Here is a 14,448-nt window from a genome sequence, read left to right on the forward strand (position 1 = left end):
CATTCCAGGACCCTGGGATCATGACCTAAGCTGAAGGCAGATGCTTAACCGACTGAGTCAGCCAGGCATCCCACTAATCCCATTCTTGACCCTCATGACCTAATCACATTCCAAAGACCCCCACCCTCTAACACCAGCACATTGGGCATTAGGATTCCCACTTGTGAATTTGGCAGGCATAATCAGACTATAGCAGTTACTGCTTCTTGTCAACATTCACTTCTTTTTATCCCTCTCCCCTAGTTACACTTTATTTGTTCTGATATAGCTATACTTGTTTTTTTCCTTAGGATTTTTCTTTCTTTTTTTTTTAAAGATTTAATTTATTTATTTGAAAGAGAGAGAGCGAGCAAGAGAGCACGAGCAGGGGGAGCAGCAGGGCAGCAGGGCAGAGGGAGAAGCAGGCTTCCCCCTGAGCAGGGAGCCCGATGCGGGACTCGATCCCAGGACCCTGGGATCACGACCTGAGCCAAAGGCAGACACTTAACTGACTGAGCCACCCAGGCGTCCCTGAGGGAGATGATATTATCCCCATTTTACACATGATAAAGCTGGAGCTCAGAGGGATTAAGTAACTTTTCCAAGGTCACACTCCCAAAAGCAGCTAGTAAATGGTCTGAACTCATTGGCTCATTCAGTCAGTCATTTCTCAGATACTCACTGAGCATGTTTATCAGCCATTGTTCTTAGTTGCAGGCAACGGAAACCAACTCTGGTAGATTTGAGCAGAAGAGGAATTTATTAAAGGGATCCTGGGTTGATTGCTCAGAGAAATGCTGGGAGCACTGGAGTACAAACTGTGGAAGCTTCACAGCAGGAACAATGGTCAGACTATGGCTGCCTTGGGGCACCTGGGTGGCTCAGCTGGTTAAACATCTGCTTTTGGCTCAGGTCATGATCCCAGGATCCTGGGATCGAGCCCAGCATATGGCTCCTTGTTCAGTGAGGAGCCTGCTTCTCCCTCTCCCTCTGCGTGCCACTCCCCCTGCTTGTGCTTGCTCACGCTCTCTCTCTGACAAATAAATAAATAAAATCTTAAAAAAAAAAAAAAAGAATATGGCTGCCTCTGCTGCCCTGTCTTTGCTAGGCCCTAGACACTTCAGCTTGTGACGCTCACCCACTGGTTCTGGACACTGGAAGCTGTTTGTGAGCACTGCTTCCTCCCTCATCTTTTTTTAAGATTTGTTTATTTATTAGAGAGCGTACATGTGCGTCAGTGGGGGGAGGGGCAGAGGGAGAGAGAATCCTGAAGCAGAATCCCCGCTGAGCGCAGAGCCTGTTGAGGGGCTCAGTCCAAGGAGCCTGAGATCATGACCTGGGCTGAAATCAAGAGGTGGCTGTCCAACTGACTGAGCCACCCAGGTGCCCTGGTCTCCTTCATCTTACTGCAGCCACCACTGTCCCCAGAGTCTCCATAGTTTCTTGGTATGACAATCTCTGGATTCAAGGCCTAGGCAGATGCCTCTGATGAGTGGAGCGTGAGTGCATGGGCTTGTTCCAGAGCTGCTGGAGTGGGGAGCAACACACTTCTTGCACTTGCATCTTCTCTCCTGGGAGGTGGGCTCTATTCCCAATCATATGATAAGGAACTCTCCAAATGTCGTAAAGACATTCAAACCCTGGGCAGCCAAAGGAACATCAAACGGTCATATGTATATCTACTATACGAATGGCACCGCTAGACATGGTGGAGAATGCAGAGATGAATCAGACCCTGAACCTGCCTTCAGAGACCTTATTGACTCATAATTCTCTTCCTTTCAATGTGCACATTTATTTGGCACCATAGTTTGCAAAGCTCTTTCACTCTCACTATTTCATTAGATCCTTCTGACAGCCATGTAAGACAGGCAGAACTGATGTTATCTCCATTTTATACTTGAAGAAGCTAAAAAGTTAGGTAATGAGCCAGTCCTCTGACTCCAGGCCCAGTGCTGAGTGAGTCAACCAGCAATTAATTCCAAGGCATGTGGTTTCCCCATTTTTAAAAAAAGATTATATTTATTTATTTGAGAGAGAGCGATCGGGGGGTGGGGGGGTTAGAGGGAGAGGGAGAAGCAGGCTCCCCGCTGAGCAGGGAGCCCAACTCGGAGGCTGGATCCAGGACCCCAGGATCATGACCTGAGCTGAAGACTGACCCCTAACCCATTGAGCCACCCAGGCGCCCTTCCCCTGACATTTTAATGCTCCTGAAATCAGGAGGCATCTTATAATCGATGGTATATCATAGATTAATTGGCAGCCTCATTCCTAGTGGTATGTAAACTAAGGGAGCATCTTCAATTGGTGTAGATTCATTGGAATGCAGTCACTAGATAAGGGTAGGAAGTAAAGTAATAAGGGGACATAAAGGTGAGCCAAGAGATCAGGGAAGACTTTGTCGGGGAATCGTACAGCGCACCATCCCTTGGTTCCTTATCTACAACTCTGAATTCCAAAAGGCTTTTTTTTCCCCCCAAGTTTGGCACCAAAACTCATTTGTCAGCAAAACCTGACCTGAACTGATGTGAAGTAATTTATAACTATAAGGGATATGTAAATATAATATATAATTATAACCAAATAATAATTTTAATTATTCTACTTACCATGAAGATCAATATGTGTAGCAGCAGAAATATTAATGTTTGATAATGGAGCATTATTCCAGCCCCTCGAGGGGAGGGAGAGGAGGAGGTGTTACCTAATATTGGGTCCATGTACTGCACTGTCTTTTTAAAATCTGTAAAATTCTGAATTTTGAAACTCATTTAGACCCAAGGGTTATGGATAAGGGACTCTGGATTGTGTCTGACCTGGGGCTTGATTGGTGGATAGAATTTAGATGTTTGGAGATGTGGAGGGGATTTTAGGAAGAGGAAGAGCATCATCCCACACCAGCTTAGGTCTAGGTCTAAGTCATTATCCAAGCATTAAACTTGCTTTAAGAGCAGAGATGACTGGCATCTCTCCCTTAAGTCGTGATTCATACATTGTTGGAGGGTTGGACTTTCTGGGTTTGGCTTTTTCCCCCACAGTATTAATCCCCTCCTTTTCCCACAAGTCACCTGACTTCTCTGAAAACTCTTAACACACCCTTTGGCTGGAAAAGAACATTAAGCAATCGGTGGAATTCCCCACTCCTTCTTTCTCCCCCTGGAGCCCTGGGTGAAGGGACCTCGGGCATGACAGAAGTATGCAGTTCTTGTTTCAAAAGCAGAGGGAGCTCCAAGATCGAGGCTGAGTTACCCTTTCCCTTGTCATGGTCTCCCAGCCCCCTCTTTGTTTAGATCAGGGAATTTCAGACATGCACCCTGGGATAGAGAATCAGATGAACAGAACCAGGACAGGGAGGCCGGCGGAGTTCCTGCAGAGGGAGCGACCAGGCCCAGTGCTGCTCTCCCTGGGAGCCGGCAGGGTTGCCCAGCATGTCCACTGGCACGAGAGAAGGGACTGACCCACTTGTTCCCATCCGCTTCTGAAGGTAAAAACCTTAAAAACTGAAGAGCAGAGCTTTGGTGGAAGAAAAAGAAAGGCAGAGAACTTCACATGGGAAGGTTTTGGGCAAAGACCGAGGGCTGGAAGGAGCAAAGTAAAAGAAGGCAGAATATAGGCAACCTCTTTCTCTTAGGTTGTCCTCCCCCCTCCCCTCGCGGTTACCCCACTACTTACCATCGTTTTCAGGGTTAGAAACATTTTTGGCAAGACTCTCTGAGGAACTATGGAAAGATATCTCATCTTTTTTAATAAAGGAAAAAACCCCAAACCCTTTTTAACGTAGGAATTAACGTAGGAAATTGAGGGGATACATTTCCTTTCCTTTCTTTTTGTGTTTCTTGTCATTCAGCTGCCCTTTGTCTCATTCCCCACCCAACCCTGTCTCAGACCACTTCTCCCAAGGTCACTGCCTTCCCCTAGTAAAAGAAGCTCATCCCTCCATCAGTGGTCATTGGGAGCACCAACAGAAATACGTGCAATAATAAACATAGTAAAGAGAGCTGGTATGAAGTGATAAAGGGGATCTTTGCCAAAAGAGGAGGGAGAAATGTCCTAGGTGGATAGTCATGATGGGGAAAGACTCCTGAAAACCTGAGTGGAAATGGGGATATTGTTTTGTGAGGGCAGGAGAGAGACTGATAGAGTGGGGGCAGGGGTCACTGGTGGGGGTGAGGGAAGAGGAGGAAGAAAATTGGGAGAAAGAGCTCATGTTTTTTTTGGAGAAAAACTGGGAGAAGATCCAGAGAAGCAATGGGAGAAGGATAAGATCTAGTTTTAGTCTAGAAAGTGAATTGAAGTAGAACCAGGGAGGGTATGAGATGACAGGCATCCTGTGGTGATCAGTGTATTGCTTTGTTTAACCTGTGTGTTACTCTTATGAAGGTGACACTGAACCCCAGGTGACCCCCATCACCAAAGCAGGTGCCTGTGTTTGTTTGACAAATACAGCCAGCCCTGCCACCCCTTTGCTCCAAAGTCCAGAGGTGCAGAGAGCCAGGACCTAGAGGCGTGCTCTTCACCAGGGATGAACAAATTGCCAAAGATGTGGTAAGTGATCACGAGTCTACAGAGATGTACATGGACTCTAGTCCCTTTATCTTCTCTAGAAAACAGCTCAGATCTGAAGCCCAGGTTTTGGTTTGACCTAGGCCTTTTTGCTCTATTCCAGCCTAAGATTCTCTTCCACGTGCTGTTGCCCTTCTCCCTTCTACCTATTTCCCTCCCTTTCCCCTCCCTTCTACCCATGACAAATGCTAGGGCACTGCACTAGTCTGCCAGTACCTGGGTCACCCCCCTCTCCATATGTTTTTTTTTTCAGGTGCATTGTGCTATTTTCCCTTTTGGCATCCGTTTATGCTGAGCCTACTATGTATGGGGAGATCCTGTCCCCTAACTATCCTCAAGCATACCCCAATGACATAGAGAAATCTTGGGATATAGAAGTTCCTGAAGGGTATGGGATCCATCTCTACTTCACCCATCTGGACATAGAACTGTCAGAGAACTGTGCATATGACTCAGTGCAGGTATATTATAATAAGCACATAAAGGATAGGGCTGGGGGGGTGGTGGTGGTGGAATGTTCTATTCTTTCTGTCCCCTTCTGTGACCTCCATGCCAAAAATATTACCCTTTCTTAGCTTCCTTTTGACTCTTTTCTTAGATAATGTCAGGAGACTTTGAAGAAGGGAAACTATGTGGACAGAGGACCAGCAAGAATCCCAACTCCCCAATTGTGGAAGAGTTCCAAGTCCCATACAATAAACTCCAGGTGATCTTTAAGTCAGACTTCTCCAATGAAGAGCGTTTCACTGGGTTTGCTGCATACTATGTTGCTGTAGGTAAGGCTCACCCTTCTCTATGTTCCTTAGTGATCCAGCCAAAAGATTAGAAGCAGAACAAACACTGAGAGATTCCGTGAATAAGGATTCTGTTTATAATTATAACTCTTATGAAGTGTTGACTGGACTTGGGTATGTCCATGAATTGCCTTTGTGAAATTCAAATACAAGATTATATCTCAGTGATGATGATGATAATGATAAAAATAGGTAATAAATAGTAACTTATTGAGAACCACTATAAATTGGGCACTGTATTAGGAATTTTATCTATATTAACTTAATCTTCTCCTCAGCTCTTCAAGCTAAGTATAATGATCTCCACTTAAAGATAAAGAAAGTGAGGACTAGGGAAGTTAAGTAACTTGCCAAGAATCACACGAGGAATGCATGATATTCAAACCCATCCAATGGCAAACAAACCTTCAAATTCTGTGTGCTTCTACACATAACTCTAGGTTAAAGTGAAGTTAGAACATCTCATAAAGCCAAACTATTGTTTGGATTTGACAGAAATGCCCAAATCCTCTAAAGTGGTAAGCGTACTGATTGCACTTCCCCTCAGAAGACATTTAATCATGTTTAGCCTATAGAGTGTTGTCTCTGGAACTGAAATGCTCTGTTTGTGAGAAAGGCCAAGGGTCTCTGGCATTGAGAGCTCCCTTATAGCCATGCAATGACAGGGCTCAACTCCAGAATCAGAATCATGGAGAGTAATATAGAATAATACCATCCTGAAATGTGATTCATTCATTCATGTTAGCAATAGGCCTTTCCTAATTTTTCTTACCCTTGTAGTTTTGGGTTTAAATTCATTCTTCCTTCTATGTCTTTGTTCTTGACTTCAATCTTTCTCTACTTTTTCTAGATATAAATGAGTGCACAGACTTTGCAGATGCCCCTTGTAGCCACTTTTGCAACAACTTCATTGGTGGTTACTTCTGCTCCTGCCCCCCAGAATACTTCCTCCATGATGATATGAAGAATTGTGGAGGTGAGCTTGGCATCAAGTGGGGTGCATGTTCCCTGGGATTTGGAATGGCTTGAGGCTTCAGTTATAGCTTTGTTGACCCTTCCAATTTTGACTAGCCTCAGCCTTGCTTTGGCACCTATCTTTAGTTACCCATAAGCTGCGGGGGAGCCACAAGAGCGGAGGAAGACAAGACTACAGGGTCAAGTTAAATAATTGGAGAGGAGAGATAGATGCCTGTGAAGAGTCTACCTGGGACTGTTCATAACCATGAGGGGCTCTATCATAAACAATGTGATGGAAACCCAATAGGCATTGGGTATCTCTATTGATTTGTATCGGGTGTGTAATTGTGGCATGTGGGCTCCAGTCAGGGATGCTCAGTTCATGAGAAGAGTCATAGAATGGGGCAGGATCTCCTTTCCTTGACCCTATATTTGATTCCTCTTTTTTTTTCTTTCTTTTTCTCCCTTAGTCAATTGCAGTGGGGATGTATTCACTACACTGATTGGGGAGATTGCAAGTCCCAATTATCCCAATCCATACCCAGAGAACTCAAGGTGTGAATATCAGATCCTGTTGGAGGAGGGATACCAACTGGTGGTGACTATGCGGAGAGAAGATTTTGATGTGGAACCAGCTGATTCGAAGGGCCACTGCCCTGACAGTTTAGTTGTGCGTGATGATTAGTTTTCCTCCCAACTCACACAGAGAGATTTCTCCTCATAGACAAGTTGTCTTTCTTTCTGTCCCCTCTTTTCTTCCCCTCCTTCTTATTTTATGTTTCTTTCATTACCTCCTTTACTTTTATCCCCTCCATTTTACCTCTTTTAGTTCTTTCTCTCTGCTGATTTCATCATTTCATTTCTTTTCAGTTTGTTGCAAGAGACAAGCAGTTTGGTCCTTACTGTGGTAATGGATTCTCTGAGCCACTAAATATTGAAACTAAGAGTAACACTCTTAATGTCATCTTCCAAACTGACCAAACAGGGCAAAAAAAGGGCTGGAAACTTCGTTACCATGGAGATCGTGAGTAACCTAGAAGTTGCTCTTTGGTGTTACCAAAGTCCTTGGACAATATAAGATCCAAACAGGTAGATTGTTATATGGCTAGGTATCCTGAGAGACTTCACCTCTTCAGCAAGATCTAAACCTGTCAGTGGTTGTAAAAATGCCTGAACCTCTAGGAATCCTTCAACTGGGCTTGCAGGTGCAGACAACTTGGGGTGGTTAGTTAGTATGTACTAACATGGCTGGGTGGATGGAACTGGCTCAATGACTTCCTGGAGTATGTAATACCATATTATTTTAGACATCTCCATTGGAATGTTAGGCCTCAGGATTAAGGACTACTGAATGATTTCAGAAAGTGTGAGGATGATATAAATAGAATAGAGTTTCTCCAACTCTTTGGTAATTTTTCTTTTTCTGTCCCTTCCAAGCAATTCCTTGTCCCAAAGAAGTCACTGCCAATTCTGTTTGGGAGCCTGAGAAAGCAAAATATGTGTTCAAAGATGTGGTAAAGATAACCTGTCTGGAAGGGTTTGAAGTTGTACAGGTAAAGTACTATTAGGGTCTTCTCCCTAATCCTTACATCAGGATGAGCATACTGGAATTGTCTAATGGTTTACCGAATGTCCTTGTTTGAGCAAGGTTTAACACCTTTTCCACAAACAGAACACCTCAGGATCTTTAGTCCTTCCTTGTGAGTCATGGCCAGATTGACACTCTCCTTCTGCCTTTAGTCTTCCTGGGGAAGGGGATTTGATATGCTGGGGCAAAGTTGTCTTTTAGCCTTAACTTCTGGGTGCTTTGGGTCATTCTACTAAGATGTCCCCAAGCTTCTTGTGGTCAGGACTCCTCATTGATCCAAGGCCAGAGATCAATTTCATTTTTGACTTTGATTTCCCATATCTCTCCTTATAAATTAATGGTGATGTGTATTATTCTCCAGGGAAGTGTTGGCTCGACATCTTTCTATTCTACTTGTCAAAGTAATGGAAAGTGGAGTAATTCCAGACTGAAATGTCAACGTATGTATTTTTTTTTAAATGGGACTCTTTCCCCCCACTTTAGATGGGAATTAAAAGATCGGTTCATCAAGATTCAAATTCATGTTTTCCTCTTAGGCTTGTGAGAGAGTGGGTTGGATTTTTTTAAAGATTTTATTTATTTATTTGACAGAGAGAGAGAGAGAGCACAAGCAGGGGGAGCAGGAGGGGGAGATTCAGGCTCCCCATTGAGCAGGGAGCCTGATGCATGAACCCTGGGATCATGACCTGAGCCAAAGGCAGACGTTTAGTCGACTGAGCCACCCAGGCACCCTATGGATTTTGTTTTTGAAGGGAAGCCATCCATGAAGTGTCAGCCCAAATCTGGTCCCAGACTGGCCAGACTAGCAGGTTTCTTTCAAAGAAAGAGGCCATGGGATTGGTAGAGTTAGTAGAACTATAGAAGTCCATTCCTGGCTTCTGCAGGGTCCTCCACCAACCACTGAGAAGCAGGTTCCTCCTTGTAGCTTTCAAGGGCCTATCTGAATTGGCAGGACTCAGTGGTCTGGGGAGATTCATCTCAGGTGCGCTTATGGACGTGGGGGGTGGGAAGGAGTGAGGGACACGGCTGGGAGAATGGAACTGGCTCGGTGACTCTTCCTAGTAGGATGTAACTATCCTAACCATCACTCTCCTGCCTTCTTCTTGTAGCTGTGGACTGTGGCTCTCCTGAACCCATTCAGAATGGTAAAGTCGAAGATCCAGAACATACTTTATTTGGTTCTGTCATTCATTACACTTGTGAGGAGCCATATTATTACATGGAAGATGAAGAAAGCGGTAGGTTTCTTTGACTAGAGAAAAGAGGAGAAAGAATAAGAGTGCTGGAAAGGGAATAGAACAATCTTTCTGGGTTGGAAGAGAGTTTGGAGAGAAATGAAGGATGGGATGGACTTTATCCTCTTGGCTTAGTCTAAAGATATAGTTTTCCTATGGGGATATAGGATCATCCATAGGGAATAACAGAGGTCACTGAGCTCAGCTTCACAACTATGGCAGAAATTCCCCCTACAATATCCATTTTCATGTAGTTACCTAGCTTTTGACCAATTATTTAATGTAGAACATACAGGAGTAATGCTTCCAGTGTCAAGTCACCAATACTATGTGACTGGCTTTCTCAATGGAGAGGCCTTATTAGTACTAGATGAAGGACTGGAAAAGGCACAATATGTACCACTTCATTGCTTTTAATTTATTATTATTTTTAAAGATTTATTTATTTATTTTAGACAGAGAGAGAGAGAGAGAATGAGAGAGAGAGAGCGAGTGGAAGGGGCAGAAGGAGAGGGAGAGAGAATGTCAAGCTGAGCGCAGAGCCTGTCATGGGGCTCGATCTCACGACCCTGAGATCGTGACCTGAGCCAAAACCAAGAGTGGGACCCTTAACCGATTGTGCCACCCAGGCGCCCCACTTTAATTTAATTTAATTTATTTTCCCACTTGAAGCATTTTTCTAATTTCTGCCATAACCCTCTTCTGCTTCGGAAACTGTTCCTTCTCCTCCCTTGGCAGGATAGAGGCCAGAGGCATTGTGTAGAGGGTGTCCTCGATTCTTTTCTAGTTGATTTGATTTGATCCCCTCCTCAAATCTCAGAGGACCTGAGGCTCTGCATGAAAGGGGGAATGGAAAAGAGGAGATGTGGTGGTGAGTGTGTCTTTGTGCTATTCCAGGAGAGTATCACTGCGCTGGCAACGGGAGCTGGGTGAACAAATTGCTGGGCACGGAGCTGCCAAAATGTGTTCCAGGTAATGAGGGCTCAGTCTCGGGGACAGACCATAGACTCAGGTGCCGGTGTATGGGGCCACTCTCTGAAAGTAGCTGCAATCCTCTTGGGAAAGGACTTAATCTGGGTCTAGCTGAGTCTAGTCTAGAGGTGGAGACAACACTGGGCTGGGGGCCTGCCAGGGCCTTGGGGCATTCCTCCAACATTGAGTCAGGCCAACTGACAAGAAATAGAAAGTTAGCCAGTGACGATATCAGATTCGGGGCCAGTTAAGTTTGGTAATGTAGCTGTAGTAAGGGGATGTAGAATTGCTAAAAACAGGACCTGAAAAGTGAGAGTGAGGAATCCACACACAGAAACAAGACAAATTGACTAGCCCAGTTATTATGTAAAAAGTCTATCTGGCAACAGTCTATCTGGCATCAAGAAATGAGTTGCAGACAGATCAGAATTGGATAGAAGAAGGCTTTCAGGCAAAGCCAGAATAATAATAATGTCCTGGTAGTAACAACTAGGGGCTGAGCTAGTTAATTGCATTTATTATCTCATTCCAGTCCTTGCAACAACCCTTTGAGATATGATTAGTCCCATTTCACAGATGAGTGAACTGAGTACAAGGTCACAGAGTTAGTAAGAGGCAGGAGTAGACTTTGAACCCAGGTCTGTCTGGGTCCAAAGACTTTTATGCTCACCTCAGAGTCTATTCAGGCTGATTGCTGAGCGATTTAGGTAAGCTGACTTCATCTGGAATAAAATTCCATTTTAGTTGTATTTGGTAATGGCAAAGTAATCAAATCTGCAATCAGTGGGGAATGAGATGAAAGAGGAAAGAAGAGAACCCTCTCTTTGTCCTACTTCCATGGACTGCTAGGAGGGACTCAGCTGCAATTAGGACTTCAGTAAAGAAGGCGATAAACACTCCATGTGGGCATCAGAAGAAGGTGGGATGTTGCCTCCTCCACCATCTGTATGAGGAAAGAATTTCCCAGCACTGTTTCCAGTTGGGCCCCTGTCCCATGCTGAACCTAGGATGAAGTGCACCTCTAGAGGGGCTGTTCATAGTGTGAGGCACTAGCTCATTTGGACTCAGGAAGTCACACTCTGCTTCAGTTTAACCAGTCTCTTCCACAAGCCTGCCTGTGACTTTGGAAAAGTGAGGGGGAGATGTTTGGTGATTTCATTCAGGATGAACCTGGTACTGAGATGGTTGATCAAATACAGGGTTGGCTATATTGTGCTAGAGAATTCTGATGCCTGGCAGGTTTTTGAGTGGTTGGAGGATTTGTAGGAGGCCAGCGATTTATTTCTTGCTCTCTCTCCACCTTGTTCTTGTTCCTTCCTAGTGTGTGGTGTTCCCAGTAAGCCCTTTAAAGGAACACAGAGGATATTTGGAGGAATCATTGCAGATATTCAAAATTTCCCCTGGCAAGTCTTCTTTTCAAACCCATGGGCTGGTGGGGTTCTCATCGATGAGTACTGGGTGCTGACAGCTGCCCACGTCGTGGAGGGAAACCGTGACCCAGTAATGTACGTTGGGTCCACCTCAGTGGTCACCTCAGAACTGGCAAAAGCCCAGATGCTCACAGCTGAGCGTGTAATTATTCATCCGGGTTGGGAATTCCTGGATGCCCCAGAAACACGAAAGAATTTCAACAATGACATTGCACTTGTGCAGCTGAAAGAGCCAGTGAAAATGGGACCCACTGTCTCCCCCATCTGCCTGCCAGGCACCTCCTCAGAATACAACCCCTCAGTGGGAGACCTGGGACTGATCTCAGGCTGGGGCCGAACAAAGGTAAGAGATCATGTGATCCAGCTCCGAGGGGCAATGTTACCCGTTGCTCCCTTAGAAAAGTGCCGGGAGGTGAAAGGCAAAAATGTCAAAGTGGATATAAATTCCTATGTTTTCACTAATAATATGATCTGTGCTGGAGGAGAGAAGGGTGTTGATAGCTGTGAAGGGGACAGTGGTGGAGCCTTTGCTCTACGGGTTCCCAATGAAGAGACCCCCAAATTCTATGTAGCTGGTTTGGTGTCCTGGGGCCCCCAGTGTGGAACGTATGGAATCTACACACGAGTGCAGAACTACATTGACTGGATAACGAAGACGATACGGGAAAACAGTACCCCCAGAATGGACTAATCCATACATACACTACCAGCCTCTCCAAGGGCTATGACCAATCTGTTGCTTTCTGTTCCTCTCAATATTCCCATTATTTCACCATGATTGAGAGAAGACTTGGGAGTATGATTTAAATAGAACTTGATTATTGGGATACCTAGCTGGAAGTAGTGTTTGCATTACATCGTATTGGTCACTTGGTGTGGTCTGATTCTGTGGGGTCCTCTCCTTTGAATTCCAACTGTGGATAACAACATGAGAAAGGTGCTCCTATCTTGCACTGTTCCATAGGGAGTCCCCTTTCCTGATGATTGCCTGATGTTACAGTTCTGACTCTGAAATTCATTGTTGGGCATACCCTTGATTTTTTTGTTTCCTCTTTACCTGTTTGAAGTTCCATTTACTTTATCATACTCAGTGTCTACTATCTACTTTTAATAAATCATGGTTATAACCCAGTTCTGGCTGACTTGTCTTATTCCACATCAAGACCTGAGCCCCAGAGAAGGGTGATGAAAGGCTGTGTCATGGAGATTCAGGCATCTAGCAGTTCATATTGAATTGTCGTGAAAACAGGGATTTCAGATTTTCTCCTCTCTTCCAATTGAGATTTATTGTGGATCAGCATGAACATCATCAACACAAGGTGCCATATTTTGCTTTTAAAACTTATGAAACAAACCTGAACCTCGTTCAGAAGTCCGCATACAGAATTGGCTGTTTAAGATCTTCAAGTATAAAATTTTGAGGTATAAGTTGTTTCGACATCTTCTGAAAATTAATTTTCTTTTAATACATTTGTATCATATAATATTTTTTTGTATAATACAATATTACAACTTAATAAAAAGAAAAAAGAGAAATTGAACATGCTCTCATCAGCTTGCCTCATGGTTTTGATCAATTTGTCAGTCAGGCAACAATGTCTTCTCCGGGTTAAACTCTGTGCCAAGACGTTACAGCTGAAAATTCTGGTGAGGATGGACCCAAAAACTCTCCCTTCTATTTTTTTCCCCAAGGGAATGGAAATTAAAAAAAACCTTCTTTCTCACCACAAATTGATTAGTAATGAAAAATGACCACACAATTGAGACTAAGTATTTTTAAACTGTGGACAGGAGGCTTCTTTAGGGTGGCGGTTGCCCCAACAAGGTGTCTTATGAAAGCCACGGACTGAGAGTAAGAGTAGGAGTTCAGGAAGACTCTGGTCTGTTGGATGGGACATGAGGCTTTCAAGGGAGGAGTTTTTACCAGAAGGCAAAAGGTGTGTATTTGGGGCCCATCAGGAAAGGACTTTGATTTTTCGTAGACCAAAAGGGCTAAATTCAACAGTTGACCTTAGACTGAAGGTTAATACATGATGAAGTAAACAGAACTGTAATTGAAAGTTCTGAAGAATCAAAGGAGAATTATAATAAGGAAACTTGGAAGGACTGTGTCAAGTCAACCAAGCAGCATAAAGCCATTTACATTATTCCTTGACTGTGTACCTCATAACCACTCTTGTCTACCTGCTGTCATTACATATGCAATGGAATTGACAGTATAACCTGGACTACAATGTTTTGGGTGGGAGAAGGGTGATTCCTCTAGAGAAAAAAAGCATTGAAAAAATACTAAGAAACTTCCTCATGATGTAGAAACTTTCTTTTTAAATAATTGAGATAATAGAAAAAAATAACCTGGAATCAGACAAGTAACAGATAAAGGAAATCCATCTATGCCAGGATCTTCAGTCTATTTGGGTTATTCCTTTACAGATGACCTGGGGTATTAGTGACAGAATCCCCTCATTGTTACTGCCTTATACAGTAGGATGGTTATGGTTAACTTTACTACAAGATCATTTCTCTGAGTGAATGGCAGAGAGGGGTTCTAAATGAATCATCATCAGAGACTTCAGAGCTGGGAAGGACTCATCACCAAGGCCTTGAAGGGCTAGAGAATCACTGATTGTGACTTAAAGAGTATCAATCATATCGCCTCACGCGTCACTTGGGAACAATGTGTGTCTGCTTCACCTGAAACTCAGGAAAAGACAACTTTTAAAAGCGGGTGAATTGTCACATTTCTTTGGTCAGAAGAAAATGGACTGGTGGATCAGTTTCTCATGCCAGGGTGAAAAGGTGGTATCCAGGGGCCAAGAGGATTTAATGGAAGGAACCTAATCGAAACTGGACTCACACAGAAGGCACTGGCAGGATTTCGGGACCCTCTAAAGTTGCTTTTAGTGGGATACCTTGAATCAACAACATAT

General features: G+C 44.0%; 1 protein-coding gene across 1 annotated transcript; it reads left to right on the forward strand.

The window, feature by feature from the left end:
- Positions 1-3,273: 3,273 nt before the first annotated feature.
- C1S (complement C1s) lies at positions 3,274-12,649 on the forward strand. The gene is made up of 12 exons (XM_032391013.1): positions 3,274-3,463; positions 4,360-4,524; positions 4,796-5,003; positions 5,141-5,318; positions 6,187-6,312; positions 6,764-6,963; positions 7,164-7,317; positions 7,731-7,846; positions 8,243-8,321; positions 8,991-9,119; positions 10,014-10,088; positions 11,410-12,649. The coding sequence occupies exons 2-12, from the start codon at positions 4,502-4,504 to the stop codon at positions 12,207-12,209; spliced, it is 2,088 nt and encodes a 695-aa protein (XP_032246904.1). The 5' UTR covers positions 3,274-3,463; positions 4,360-4,501; the 3' UTR covers positions 12,210-12,649.
- Positions 12,650-14,448: the final 1,799 nt, after the last annotated feature.

This window comes from Phoca vitulina, unplaced genomic scaffold, assembly GCF_004348235.1.
Source record: "Phoca vitulina isolate PV1807 unplaced genomic scaffold, GSC_HSeal_1.0 scaffold59, whole genome shotgun sequence".
Taxonomy (NCBI): domain Eukaryota; kingdom Metazoa; phylum Chordata; class Mammalia; order Carnivora; family Phocidae; genus Phoca; species Phoca vitulina.